Source organism: Oncorhynchus gorbuscha, linkage group LG01 (assembly GCF_021184085.1).
Source record: "Oncorhynchus gorbuscha isolate QuinsamMale2020 ecotype Even-year linkage group LG01, OgorEven_v1.0, whole genome shotgun sequence".
Classification (NCBI taxonomy): Eukaryota; Metazoa; Chordata; class Actinopteri; order Salmoniformes; family Salmonidae; genus Oncorhynchus; species Oncorhynchus gorbuscha.
Genome location: NC_060173.1, coordinates 13993531 through 14007509, shown reverse-complemented (window position 1 = coordinate 14007509; position 13979 = coordinate 13993531). Strand labels below are relative to the sequence as shown.

The 13979-nt window shown below is 45.2% G+C and overlaps 1 protein-coding gene across 1 annotated transcript in view; it reads right to left on the bottom strand.

Moving 5' to 3' along the window:
- Window positions 1-13979, bottom strand: part of lrrk2 (leucine-rich repeat kinase 2) — a 71529-nt gene that overhangs the window by 32236 nt on the left and 25314 nt on the right. The window contains 2 exon segments of the mRNA XM_046355980.1: window positions 6290-6417; window positions 12349-12572. Of these exon segments, the coding sequence (XP_046211936.1) occupies window positions 6290-6417; window positions 12349-12572 (352 nt within the window).

The following is a 13979-nucleotide window of genomic DNA, read 5'->3' as shown; positions in this document are numbered from 1 at the left end:
GTAGGTTGATGAATAACCTGAACCAGATTACTGGCACTGGTTACAGTGAGAAGCTTCCTGAACCAGATTACTGGCACTGGTTACAGTGAGAAGCTTCCTCTTGAGTAGGTTGATGAATAACCTGAACCAGATTACTGGCACTGGTTACAGTGAGAAGCTTCCTGTCATGCAGGTGAAAGAGGACCCAAAAGCGACTTAACAGAAACAGAGTTTATTAAAGTCCAAAACGGAATAACAGAAATCCTCTAGACTTGTAGAGGGGAAACAACTGGAGAAGCGACCACAGACTGCAGGTCGCTTCGGGTAGGCGCAGGCCGTAGTCGACTGAGACACCTGCTCACACGCAGCATCTGATGAAGGCACAAAACACGACAGGACAGGGTGATACACAATCACGGCAAAAACACGACAGGACAGGGCGAAACGCAATCACAGCATGGTGAATACAATACAAGGAACCGACGGCACAGGAACGGATCACAAAGGAATAAATAGGGACTCTAATCAGGGGAAAGGATCGGGAACAGGTGTGGGAAGACTAAATGATGATTAGGGGAATAGGAACAGCTGGGAGCAGGAACGGAACGATAGAGAGAAGAGAGAGAGCGAGAGAGTGAGAGAGGGAGGGGGAGAGAGAGGGATAGGAGGGAAAGAACCAAATAAGACCAGCAGAGGGAAACGAATAGCATGGGGAGCACAGGGACAAGACATGATAATAAATGACAAACATGACAGTACCCCCCCACTCACCGAGCGCCTCCTGGCGCTCTCGAGGAGGAACACTGGCAGCAACGGAGGAAATCATAGATCAAACGGTCCAGCACGTCCCGAGAAAGAACCCAACTCCTCTCCTCAGGACCGTAACGAAAAACGATAAAAAGGGAAACTAGGGTACTACTCTAAAAAAAAAAAATGAGAACTAGGGACAGACTGAGACACAGCAAGGGCAGGGACAAGAACAGGAGAGATGCGATGGCAGGGAACAGACTGAGACCCAGCAAGACCAGGAGCAGAAGCAGAAAAAAATTACCAGACTTCTTCTGCGCGCAGTCTGAACACGCAGCCACGAAACGGCGCGTGTCACGCTCCTGAGTCGGCCACCAAAAGCGCTGGCGAATAGACGCAAGAGTGCCTCGAACACCGGGATGACCAGCTAACTTGGCAGAGTGAGCCCACTGAAGAACAGCCAGACGAGTGGAAACAGGAACGAAAAGGAGGTTACTAGGACAAGCGCGCGGCGACGCAGTGTGCGTGAGTGCTTGCTTAACCTGTCTTTCAATTCCCCAGACTGTCAACCCGACAACACGCCCATAAGGAAGAATCCCCTCGAGATCAGTAGAAGCCACAGAAGAACTAAACAGACGGGATAAGGCATCAGGCTTGGTGTTCTTGCTACCCGGACGGTAAGAAATCACAAACTCGAAACGAGCGAAAAACAACGCCCAACGAGCTTGACGGGCATTAAGTCGTTTGGCAGAACGGATGTACTCAAGGTTCTTATGGTCTGTTCAAACGACAAAAGGAACGGTCGCCCCCTCCAACCACTGTCGCCATTCGCCTAGGGCTAAGCGGATGGCGAGCAGTTCACGGTTACCCACATCATAGTTGCGCTCAGATGGCGACAGGCGATGAGAAAAATAAGCGCAAGGATGAACCTTATCGTCAGACTGGAAGCGCTGGGATAGAATGGCTCCCACGCCTACCTCTGAAGCGTCAACCTCGACAATAAATTGTCTAGTGACGTCAGGAGTAACGAGGATAGGAGCGGACGTAAAACGTTCTTTTAGAAGATCAAAAGCTCCCTGGGCGGAACCGGACCACTTAAAACACGTCTTGACAGAAGTAAGAGCTGTGAGAGGGGCAGCAACTTGACCGAATTTACGAATGAAACGCCGATAGAAATTAGCGAAACCTAAAAAGCGCTGCAACTCGACACGTGACCTTGGAACGGGCCAATCACTGACAGCTTGGACCTTAGCGGAATCCATCTGAATGCCTTCAGCGGAAATAACGGAACCGAGAAAAGTAACGGAGGAGACATGAAAAGAGCACTTCTCAGCCTTTACGTAGAGACAATTCTCTAAAAGGCGCTGTAGAACACGTCGAACGTGCTGAACATGAATCTCGAGTGACGGAGAAAAAATCAGGATATCGTCAAGATAGACAAAAACAAAAATGTTCAGCATGTCTCTCAGAACATCATTAACTAATGCCTGAAAAACAGCTGGCGCATTGGCGAGACCGAACGGCAGAACCCGGTACTCAAAATGCCCTAACGGAGTGTTAAACGCCGTTTTCCACTCGTCCCCCTCTCTGATGCGCACGAGATGGTAAGCGTTACGAAGGTCCAACTTAGTAAAGCACCTGGCTCCCTGCAGAATCTCGAAGGCTGATGACATAAGGGGAAGCGGATAACGATTCTTAACCGTTATGTCATTCAGCCCTCGATAATCCACGCAGGGGCGCAGAGTACCGTCCTTCTTCTTAACAAAAAGAACCCCGCCCCGGCCGGAGAAGAAGAAGGCACTATGGTACCGGCGTCAAGAGACACAGACAAATAATCCTCGAGAGCCTTACGTTCGGGAGCCGACAGAGAGTATAGTCTACCTCGAGGAGGCGTGGTCCCTGGAAGGAGATCAATACTACAATCATACGACCGGTGAGGAGGAAGGGAGTTGGCTCGGGACCGACTGAAGACCGTGCGCAGATCATGATATTCCTCCGGCACTCCTGTCAAATCGCCAGGTTCCTCCTGAGAAGTAGGGAGAGAAGAAACGGGAGGGATGGCAGACATTAAACACTTCACATGACAAGAAACGTTCCAGGATAGGATAGAATTACTAGACCAATTAATAGAAGGATTATGACATACTAGCCAGGGATGACCCAAAACAACAGGTGTAAACGGTGAACGGAAAATCAAAAAAGAAATAGTCTCACTGTGGTTACCAGATACTGTGAGAGTTAAAGGTAGTGTCTCAAATTTGATACTGGGAAGATGACTACCATCTAAGGCAAACATGGGCGTAGGCTTGTCTAACGGTCTGAAAGGAATGTTATGTTTCCGAACCCATGCTTCGTCCATGAAACAACCCTCAGCCCCAGAGTCAATCAAGGCACTGCATGTAGCACCCGAACCGGTCCAGCGTAGATGGACCGACATAGTAGTACAAGATCTAGATGAAGAGGACTGAGTAGTAGCGCTCACCAGTAGCCCTCCGCTTACTGATGGGCTCTGGCCTCTTACTGGACATGAATTAACAAAATGTCCAGCAACTCCGCAATAGAGGCACAGGCGGTTGGTGATCCTCCGTTCCCTCTCCTTATTCGAGATGCGAATCCCTCCCAGCTGCATGGGCTCAGTCTCAAAGCCAGAGGAGGGAGATGGTTGCGATGCGGAGCAGGGAAACACCGTTGATGCGAGCTCTCTTCCACGAGCCCGGTGACGAAGATCTACCCGTCGTTCTATGCGGATGGCGAGAGCAATCAAAGAGTCCACATCTGAAGGAACCTCCCGGGAGAGAATCTCATCCTTAACCACTGCGTGGAGTCCCTCCAGAAAACGAGCGAGCAGCGCCGGCTCGTTCCACTCACTAGAGGCAGCAAGAGTGCGAAACTCAATGGAATAATCCGTTATGGACCGTTCACCTTGGCATAAGGAAGCCAGGGCCCTAGAAGCCTCCCCACCAAAACTGAACGGTCAAAAACCCGAATCATCTCCTCTTTAAAGTTCTGGAATTTGATAGAGCAATCAGCCCTTGCCTCCCAGATAGCTGTGCCCCATTCTCGAGCCCGGCCAGTAAGGAGTGAAATGACGTAAGCAACCCGAGCTCTCTCTAGAGTATGTGTTGGGTTGAGAGAGAACACAATCTCACACTGCGTGAGAAAGGAGCGGCACTCAGTGGGCTGCCCGGAGTAGCAAGGTGGGTTATTAACCCTAGGTTCTGGAGGCTCGGCAGGCCAGGAAGTAACAGGTGGCACGAGACGTAGACTCTGGAACTGTCCAGAGAGGTCGGAAACCTGAGCGGCCAGGTTCTCCACGGCATGGCGAGCAGCGGACAATTCCTGCTCGTGTCTGCCGAGCATGGCTCCTTGGATCTCGACGGCAGTGTAACGAGCGTCTGAAGTCGCTGGGTCCATTCCTTGGTCGGTTCCTTCTGTCATGCAGGTGAAAGAGGACCCAAAAGCGACTTAACAGAAACAGAGTTTATTAAAGTCCAAAACGGAATAACAGAAATCCTCTAGACTTGTAGAGGGGAAACAACTGGAGAAGCGACCACAGACTGCAGGTCGCTTCGGTAGGCGCAGGCCGTAGTCGACTGAGACACCTGCTCACACGCAGCATCTGATGAAGGCACAAAACACGACAGGACAGGGTGATACACAATCACGGCAAAAACACGACAGGACAGGGCGAAACGCAATCACAGCATGGTGAATACAATACAAGGAACCGACGGCACAGGAACGGATCACAAAGGAATAAATAGGGACTCTAATCAGGGGAAAGGATCGGGAACAGGTGTGGGAAGACTAAATGATGATTAGGGGAATAGGAACAGCTGGGAGCAGGAACGGAACGATAGAGAGAAGAGAGAGCGAGAGAGTGAGAGAGGGAGGGGGAGAGAGAGGGATAGGAGGGAAAGAACCAAATAAGACCAGCAGAGGGAAACGAATAGCATGGGGAGCACAGGGACAAGACATGATAATAAATGACAAACATGACACTTCCTCTTGAGTAGGTTGATGAATAACCTGAACCAGATTACAGACACTGGTTACAGTGAGAAGCTTCCTCTTGAGTAGGTTGATGAATAACCTGAACCAGATTACTGGCACTGGTTACAGTGAGAAGCTTCCTCTTGAGTAGGTTGATGAATAACCTGAACCAGATTACTGGCACTGGTTACAGTGAGAAGCTTCCTCTTGAGTAGGTTGATGAATAACCTGAACCAGATTACTGGCACTGGTTACAGTGAGAAGCTTCCTGTTGAGTAGGTTGATGAATAACCTGAACCAGATTACAGACACTGGTTACAGTGAGAAGCTTCCTGTTGAGTAGGTTGATGAATAACCTGAACCAGATTACAGACACTGGTTACAGTGAGAAGCTTCCTCTTGAGTAGGTTGATGAATAACCTGAACCAGATTACTGGCACTGGTTACAGTGAGAAGCTTCCTCTTGAGTAGGTTGATGAATAACCTGAACCAGATTACTGGCACTGGTTACAGTGAGAAGCTTCCTCTTGAGCAGACAGCTTGATGAAAACCATTCAATATTCAGGTCACCAAAAAAGTTGACCTCGCTGTTTACATCACATACACTATCAAGCATTTCACACATTATTTAGATACTGACAGTTAGCACTTGGTGGCCTATAGCAAGAAAAGGGTTTAGATGTGCCAGGTGAACCTGCAACCACAACACTTTAATAACACTTGACTTAAGGTCTTCTCTACAGCTTCAGGATAGTCCTTGTTGAGGAAGATATACAGTACATTCCTCTCAAGATGTTGGCTCTTTGCAGAACAGCTATCAGGTCCTTGAACCTCAGGAACTTGACCACTATCGACCTGGGCCTGTCACCTGGGATGGAGGTGGGTTTTCCAGTCCTGTTGGTGCACTCCACCTCATTCTTCCTATGGTCCATCTTCAGTTTCACTGAGATCATTTCACTCACTCTGTCCTCAGACTCGTCCAGGTCTCGTGGAGATTCTGCAATTTCGTCCACCACCACGTTGTTCCGCCTTGACTGATATAATCAGCTTTTTTTTTCATTGTTATTATGCATTCACATACAGAACTGGTGTCCTCTCTCAATGACATACAGATTGCTGTCATCTTGCCATCCTCCTGTCTAAACTCATCGAGCTGACTGTGGGAGAAATGCAAACTGTTCTTCAGGTCCAGGAACTCTCGTCCATTCTTTTATTAGTTTATTAGTCCACAGCGGTAATGGAGGCTTCTAAACTGCTTATACCCCAAGCCATAAGACTCCAGAACATCTAGTCAAAAGGAAGTGACGACATGAGACATTCATTATGGAATTGTATTCTTTAAAATACATTGAACATTTGATTGAGCCTATCTGGAGTGACAGATGGGCGGGTTTGCTTTGCACTTTGGGGTTTATTCCACTGGTTTGATTGCTCCAGGCAAGTTCAATCGAGAAAACAGTATTTGCAATGTAAAAAATACTACTTCCAGTTGTGTGTACGAAAATGTATGCACTCGCAACAGTGACAAAAAACAACAAAACATTTACAAAAAGGTATGGGTGGGACTCACCTTGATGTTGAAGAGCCAGGGTTTGAGCGCGTCCACCTGGGCAGCCCCCTTACTGAGGTCGTACACAACCAGGTAGAGGGCCCGGGGGGTAAGGAAGTGGGGGTGAGAACCACTGAACTCCTCCCCACCTGAACAAAGAGCAGAGAGAGGGTCAAGACCGCCAGAACAAAACCTTCAAGACTCAATCCAGACCGTGAAACCCAAACATACAGTGCATTTGGAAAGTATTCAGACCCCTTGACTTTTTCCACATTGCAACGTAACAACCTTATTCTAAAGTAAAATTCTACACACAATACCCCATAATGACAAAGCAAAAAATGTTTTTACATTTTTTTGTACTGATTAAAAAAGACTGAAATCAACATTAACTTAAGTATTCAGACCCATTACTCAGTACTTTGTTGAAGCACCTTAGGCAGTGATTACAGCCTTGAGTCTTCTTGGGTAGGACGCTAAAAGCTTGGCACACCTGTATTTGGGGAGTTTAACCCATTCTTCTCTGCAGATCCACTCAAGCTCTGTCAGGTTGGATGTGGAGCGTTGCTGCACAGCTATTTTCAGATCTCTCCAGAGATGTTCGATCGGGTTCAAGTCCGGGCTCTGGCTGGCCCACCCAAGGACATTCAGAGGCTTGTAATGAAGCTACTCCTGCGTCGTCTTGGCTGTGTACTTAGGATTGTTGTCCTGCTGGAAGGTGAACCTTTGCCCCAGTCCGAGGTCCTGAGCGCTTTGGAACAGGTTTTCATCAATGATCTGGGTATTTTGCGCCGTTCATTTCCCCTCAATCCTGACAAAACCTGCCCCTAAGCACACAGCCAAGATAACACAGGAGTGGCTTTGCGACAAGTCTCTGAATGTCCTTAAGTGGCTCAGCCAGAGCCCTGACTTGAACCCGATCGAACATCTCTGGAGAGACCTGAAAATAGCTGTGCAACGACGCTCCCCGTTCCAACCTGACAGAGCTTGAGAGGATCTGCAGAGAAGAATGGGAGAAACTCCACAAATACAAGCTTGTAGCATCATACCCAAGAATACTTGAGGCTGTAATCGCTGCAAAAGGTGCTTCAAAGTACTGAGAAAAGGGTCTGAAAACTTATGTAAATGTGATATTTCAGTATTTCAATTGTAATAAATTAGCAAACACTTCTAAAAACCTGTTTTTGCTTTGTCTCTATGGGTATTGTGTTTATTGATGAGAAGGAAAAAAACCATTTAATCCATTTCAGAATAAGGCTGTAACCCAACAAAACGTGGAAAAGGGAAAGTCATCTTAATACTTTACGAGGGCACTGCCTTCATAAAGTATTCATACCCTTGAACCTTTTTTCACACATTTTATTGTGTTACAGCCTGAATTTAAAACATATTACATTGAGATTGTGTCACTGTCCTACACCCCCAATACCCCAAAGTGGAATTATGTTTTTTGATTATTATAATAATTTTTTAAAACAAATTAATTAAAAATGAAAAGCTGAAATAACTTGAGTCAAGTATTCAACCCCTTTTACGGCAAGCCTAAATAAGTTCAGTAGTAAAAATGTGCTTAACAAGTTGCATAAGAACTTGCATGGACACGCACTGTGTTCAATAATAGTGTTTAGCACTTGGTGGCCTATAGCAAGAAAAGGCTTTAGATGTGCCAGGTGAACCTGCAACCACAACACTTTAATAACACTTGACTTAAGGTCTTCTCTACAGCTTCAGGACAGTGCTTGTTGAGGAAGATATACAGTACATTCCTCTCAAGATGTTGGCTCTTTGCAGAACAGCTATCAGGTCCTTGAACCTCAGGAACTTGACCACTATCGACCTGGGCCTGTCACCTGGGATGGCGGTGGGTTTTCCAGTCCTGTTGGCGCACTCTCATTCTTCCTATGGTCCATCCTCAGTTTCACTGAGATCATTTCACTCGTGGAGATTCTGCAATTTTGTCCACAACCACGTTGTTCCGCCTTGACTGATATAATCAGCTTTTTTTTTTCATTGTTATTATGCATGCACATACAGAACTGGTGTCCTCTCTCAATGACATACAGATTGCTGTCATCTTGCCATCCTCCTGTCTAAACTCATCGAGCTGACTGTGGGAGAAATGCAAACTGTTCTTCAGGTCCAGGACCTCTCGTCCATTCTTTTATTAGTTTATTAGTCCACAGCGGTAATGGAGGCTTCTAAACTGCTTATACCCCAAGCCATAAGACTCCTGAACATCTAATCAAATGGCTCAGTAAATAAGTTCAGTAGTAAAAATGTGCTTAACAAGTCACATAAGAACTTGCATGGACACACACTGTGTTCAATAATAGTGTTTAACAGGGTTTTTGAATGACTACCTCATCTCTGTACCCCACACATACAATTATCTGGAAGGTCCCTCAGTTAAGTAATTTTCAAACACAGATTCAACCAAAGACGACATCTATTGGTAGATGGGTGAAAAAGCAAACATTGAATATCCCTTTGAGCATTGGGAAGGTATTAATTACACTATTGATGATGTATCAATACAACCAGTAACTACAAATATACTGGTGTCCTTCCTAACCCAGTTGCTGGAGAGGAAGGAAATCGCTCAGGGATTGTATGAGGCCAGTGGTGACATTAACAGTTAGTTAATGGTTGTGATAGCAGAACTGAGGATGGATCAATAACATTGTAGTTACTCCACAATACTAACCTAAATGACTCGTGAAAAGGAAGCCTGTACAGAGAAAAAATATTCCAAAGCAGTGCATTGTTGCGCACAGGATGCATGAAGTAATACTGCAATAAATGTGGCAAAGAAATTAACTTCATGTCCTGAATACAGAGCATTATGTTTGGTGCAAATCCAACACATCACTGACTACAACTCTTCATATTTTGAAGCATGGTGGAGGCTGCATCATGTTATGGGTATGCTTGCCATTTGTAGGATGCAAAGAAATGGAATAGAGCTAAGCACAGGCAATATCCTAGAGGAAAACCTTGTTCAGTCTGATTTCCAAAAGACACTGGGAGAAAAATTCACCTTTCAGCAGGACAATAACCTAAAACACAAGGCCAAATATACACTGGAGTTGCTTACCAAGATGACATTGAATGTTCCTGAGTGGCCAAGTTACAGTTTTGACTTAAATCTGCTTGTGAATCTATGGCATGATTTAAATGGTTGTCGAGCAATGATCAACAACCAACTTGACAAAGCTTGAAAAATTAAAAAAATAACGTGCAAATATTATACAATCCAGTTGTTCAAAGCTCTTAGAGACTTACCAAGAAAGACTCTGTAACTCCTGACAAAGGTTTCTAACATGTATTGACTCAGGGGTGTGAATAATTATGTTAATTAGATATTTCTTTATTTTATTTTCAATACAATGTGCAAAAACTTTAAAAAACATTTTCGCTGTCATTATGGTGTATTGTGTGTAGATATGTGAGAAAAAATAATCCATTTTGATTTCAGGTTGTAACACAACCAAATTTGGCATAAGTCAAGGGGTATTAATACTTTGAAGGCATTGTATTGTGATTCGTTATTGCGATTTAATGTTCCAAGCAGTATGTCTGCTGCAGAGAGACCAGAGAGTATGAGAAAATGAGTTTCAGTCATGTATAAATAAAAGTACTGAAAACATGGCTCACTATTTAAAAAGAAGACGGAGAACAAGCTATAGGATGAAAAATACCAGAGATTGAGCCGTTTTAGCCGACTAGGGCTTTCTAATGCTACCAGGCAAACGCGATACTTGGGGTCAAGTTTCACGTTTGTGGCTATGAAATGCTTTGAAAGGCTGGTCATAGCTCACAACATCACCATTATCCCAGAAACCCTAGACCCACTCCAATTTGCATATCGCACCAACAGATCCACAGATGATGCAATCTCTATCACACTTCACACTGCCCTTTCCCATCTGGACAAAAGGAACACCTATGTGAGAATGCTATTAATTGACTACAGCTCAGCGTTCAACACCATGGTTCCCTCAAAACGAATCACTAATCTAAAGACCCTGAGACTAAACACCTCCCTCTGCAACTGGATCCAAGACTTCCTGACGGGCCGCCCCCAGGTGGTCAGGGTAGCTTACAACACATCCGCCACACTGATCCTCAACACAGGGGCCTCTCAGGGGTACGTCCTCAGTCCCCTCCTGTACTCCCTGTTTACTCATGACTGCATGGCCAGGCACAACTCCAACACCATTATTAAGTTTGCTGATGACACAACAGTGGTAAGCATGATCACTGACAACGATAAGACAGCCTATAAGAAGATCAGAGACCAGACCATGCGGTGCAATGACAACAACCACTCCCTCAAAGTGATCAAGACAAAGGAGCCTCCACATTGACTCTGTACTGGTACCCCCTGTATATAGCCTCCACATTGACTCTGTACCGGTACCCCCTGTATATAGCCTCCACATTGACTCTGTACCGGTTCCCCCTGTATATAGCCTCCACATTGACTCTGTACCGGTACCCCCTGTATATAGCCTCCACATTGACTCTGTACCGGTACCCCCTGTATATAGCCTCCACATTGAATCTGTACCGGTACCCCCTGTATATAGCCTCCACATTGACTCTGTACCGGTACCCCCTGTATATAGCCTCCACATTGACTCTGTACCGGTACCCCCTGTATATAGCCTCCACATTGACTCTGTACGGTTCCCCCTGTATATAGCCTCCACATTGACTCTGTACGGTTCCCCCTGTATATAGCCTCCACATTGACTCTGTACTGGTACCCCCTGTATATAGCCTCCACATTGACTCTGTACTGGTACCCCCTGTATATAGCCTCCACATTGACTCTGTACTGGTACCCCCCTGTATATAGCCTCCAAATTGACTCTGTACTGGTACCCCTGTATATAGCCTCCACATTGACTCTGTACTGGTACCCCCTGTATATAGCCTCCACATTGACTCTGTAATGGTACCCCTGTATATAGCCTCCACATTGACTCTGTACTGGTACCCCTGTATATAGCCTCCACATTGACTCTGTACTGGTACCCCCTGTATATAGCCTCCACATTGAATCTGTACTGGTACCCCTGTATATAGCCTCCACATTGACTCTGTACTGGTACCCCTGTATATAGCCTCCACATTGACTCTGTACTGGTACCCCCTGTATATAGCCTCCACATTGACTCTGTACTGGTTCCCCCTGTATATAGCCTCCACATTGACTCTGTACTGGTACCCCCTGTATATAGCCTCCACATTGACTCTGTACTGGTACCCCCTGTATATAGCCTCCACATTGACTCTGTACTGGTACCCCTGTATATAGCCTCCACATTGACTCTGTACCGGTACCCCCTGTATATAGCCTCCACATTGACTCTGTACCGGTTCCCCCTGTATATAGCCTCCACATTGACTCTGTACCGGTACCCCCTGTATATAGCCTCCACATTGACTCTGTACTGGTACCCCCTGTATATAGCCTCCACATTGACTCTGTACTGGTTCCCCCTGTATATAGCCTCCACATTGACTCTGTACTGGTACCCCCTGTATATAGCCTCCACATTGACTCTGTACTGGTACCCCCTGTATATAGCCTCCACATTGACTCTGTACTGGTTCCCCCTGTATATAGCCTCCACATTGACTCTGTACCGGTACCCCCTGTATATAGCCTCCACATTGACTCTGTACCGGTACCCCCTGTATATAGCCTCCACATTGACTCTGTACTGGTACCCCCTGTATATAGCCTCCACATTGACTCTGTACTGGTTCCCCCTGTATTTCACCCTGCTATTGTTATTCACTGCTGCTCTTTAATTATTTGTTTCTCTTATCTCTTACTTTTTAAGGTATTTTCTTAAAACTGCATCGTTGGTTAAGGGCTTTTAAGTAAGCATTTCACTGTAAGGTCTACACTTGTTGTATTCGGCGCATGTTACAAATACAATTTGATTTAGTGTATCAACATAATATCGTCCAAAATAATATTGTGATATACAAAAAAAAAAAAAATCTCACATCACTAGTAAGTATCCAGACCAGATGGCACAGTTGGCAGTTGACGGTTGACCCACCTGAGAAGTCCCAGACGTTGAGCACCATGTTCTTCTTATCCCGGTCCCGGATGGTCCAATCTCTGACGTCGATCCCAGCGGTGGGCCGCTCCATCTGCCACTGAGAACGCTTGAGCTTCATCAGCTGTCGGATCAGAGCAGTCTTACCACTGTCGGCATTCCCAACCACAATCAGCTTCATCCGGTAGTACGGAACGGCTTTCTTCAGACGCTGCTGGAGGAACCTGAGTTACAGGATACAGGAGAGAGTGATTTATTTGGGGGAGTTTTGTGAACGGGATTAAGCTTTTGTTTGAAAGGGGAAATCTGGAGCAAATTCAAACCTATCAAAAGCCACCACCTGTTCATTCAGAATTCCCTCTGACAGATAGCATTGCTTTTTGGGTTAAATGTCAATACATGTTTTTTTTATTTTTATTATTATTATTTTATATATCGCCAACATGTATCTTGCCCAAAGAGGATCCAGCATGCAAGACCATGTATACACAAACATCTGTAAAGCGTACAAAGCCATCTCCCCCAATACTGTAGGATTGTTTTAAGAATGTTGATTGGAATAATGTTCAAAGATTCATCCAAATAGGACTCAACATCAACATTGAGGAATGCAGTGCATTCAAAGTATTCAGACCCCTTGACTTTTTCCACATTTTGTTACATTATAGCCTTATTCTAAAATTGATTAAATTGTTTTTTCCCTCACCAATCTACATACAATACCATTTAATGACAAAGCGAAAATTGTTTAGAAAAATGTATAACAGAAAACTGAAATATCACATGTACATAAATATTCAGACCCTTTACTCAGTACTTTGTTGAAGCACCTTTGGCAGCGATTACAGCCTTGTCTTCTTTGGTATGACGCTACAGTTGAAGTCGGAAGTTTACATACACTTAGGTTGGAGTCATTAAAACTCATTTTTCAACCACTCCTAGTTTTGGCAAGTCGGTAAGGACAGCTACTTTGCGCATGACACAAGTCATTTCTCCAACAATTGTTTACAGACAGATTATTTCATTTATAATTCACTGTATCACAATTCCAGTGGGTCAGAAGTGTACATACACTAAGCTGACTGTGCCTTTAAACAGCTTGGACAATTCCAGAAAATTATTTCATGGCTTTAGAAGCTTCTGATAGGCTAATTGACATGATTTGAATCAATTGGAGGTGTACCTGTGGATGTATTTCAAGGCCTACCTTCAAACTCAGTGCCTCTTTGCTTGACATCATGGGAAAATCAAAAGAAATCAGCTAAGACCTCAGAAAAAAATTCTGGTCCTCCACAAATCTGGTTCATCCTTGGGAGCAATTTCCAAATGCCTGAAGGTACCACGTCTGTACAAACAATAGTACGCAAGTATAAACACCAAGGGACCATGCAGCCGTCATACCGCTCAGGAAGGAGACGCGTTCTGTCTCCTAGAGATGAACGTACTTTGGTGCGAAAAGTGCAAATCAATCCCAGAACAACAGCAAAGAACCTTGTGAAGATGCTGGAGAAAACAGGTACAAAAGTATCTATATACACAGTAAAACGAGTCCTATATCGACATAACCTGAAAGGCCGTTCAGCAAGGAAGAAGCCGCTGCTCCAAAACCGCCATAAAAAAGCCAGACTACA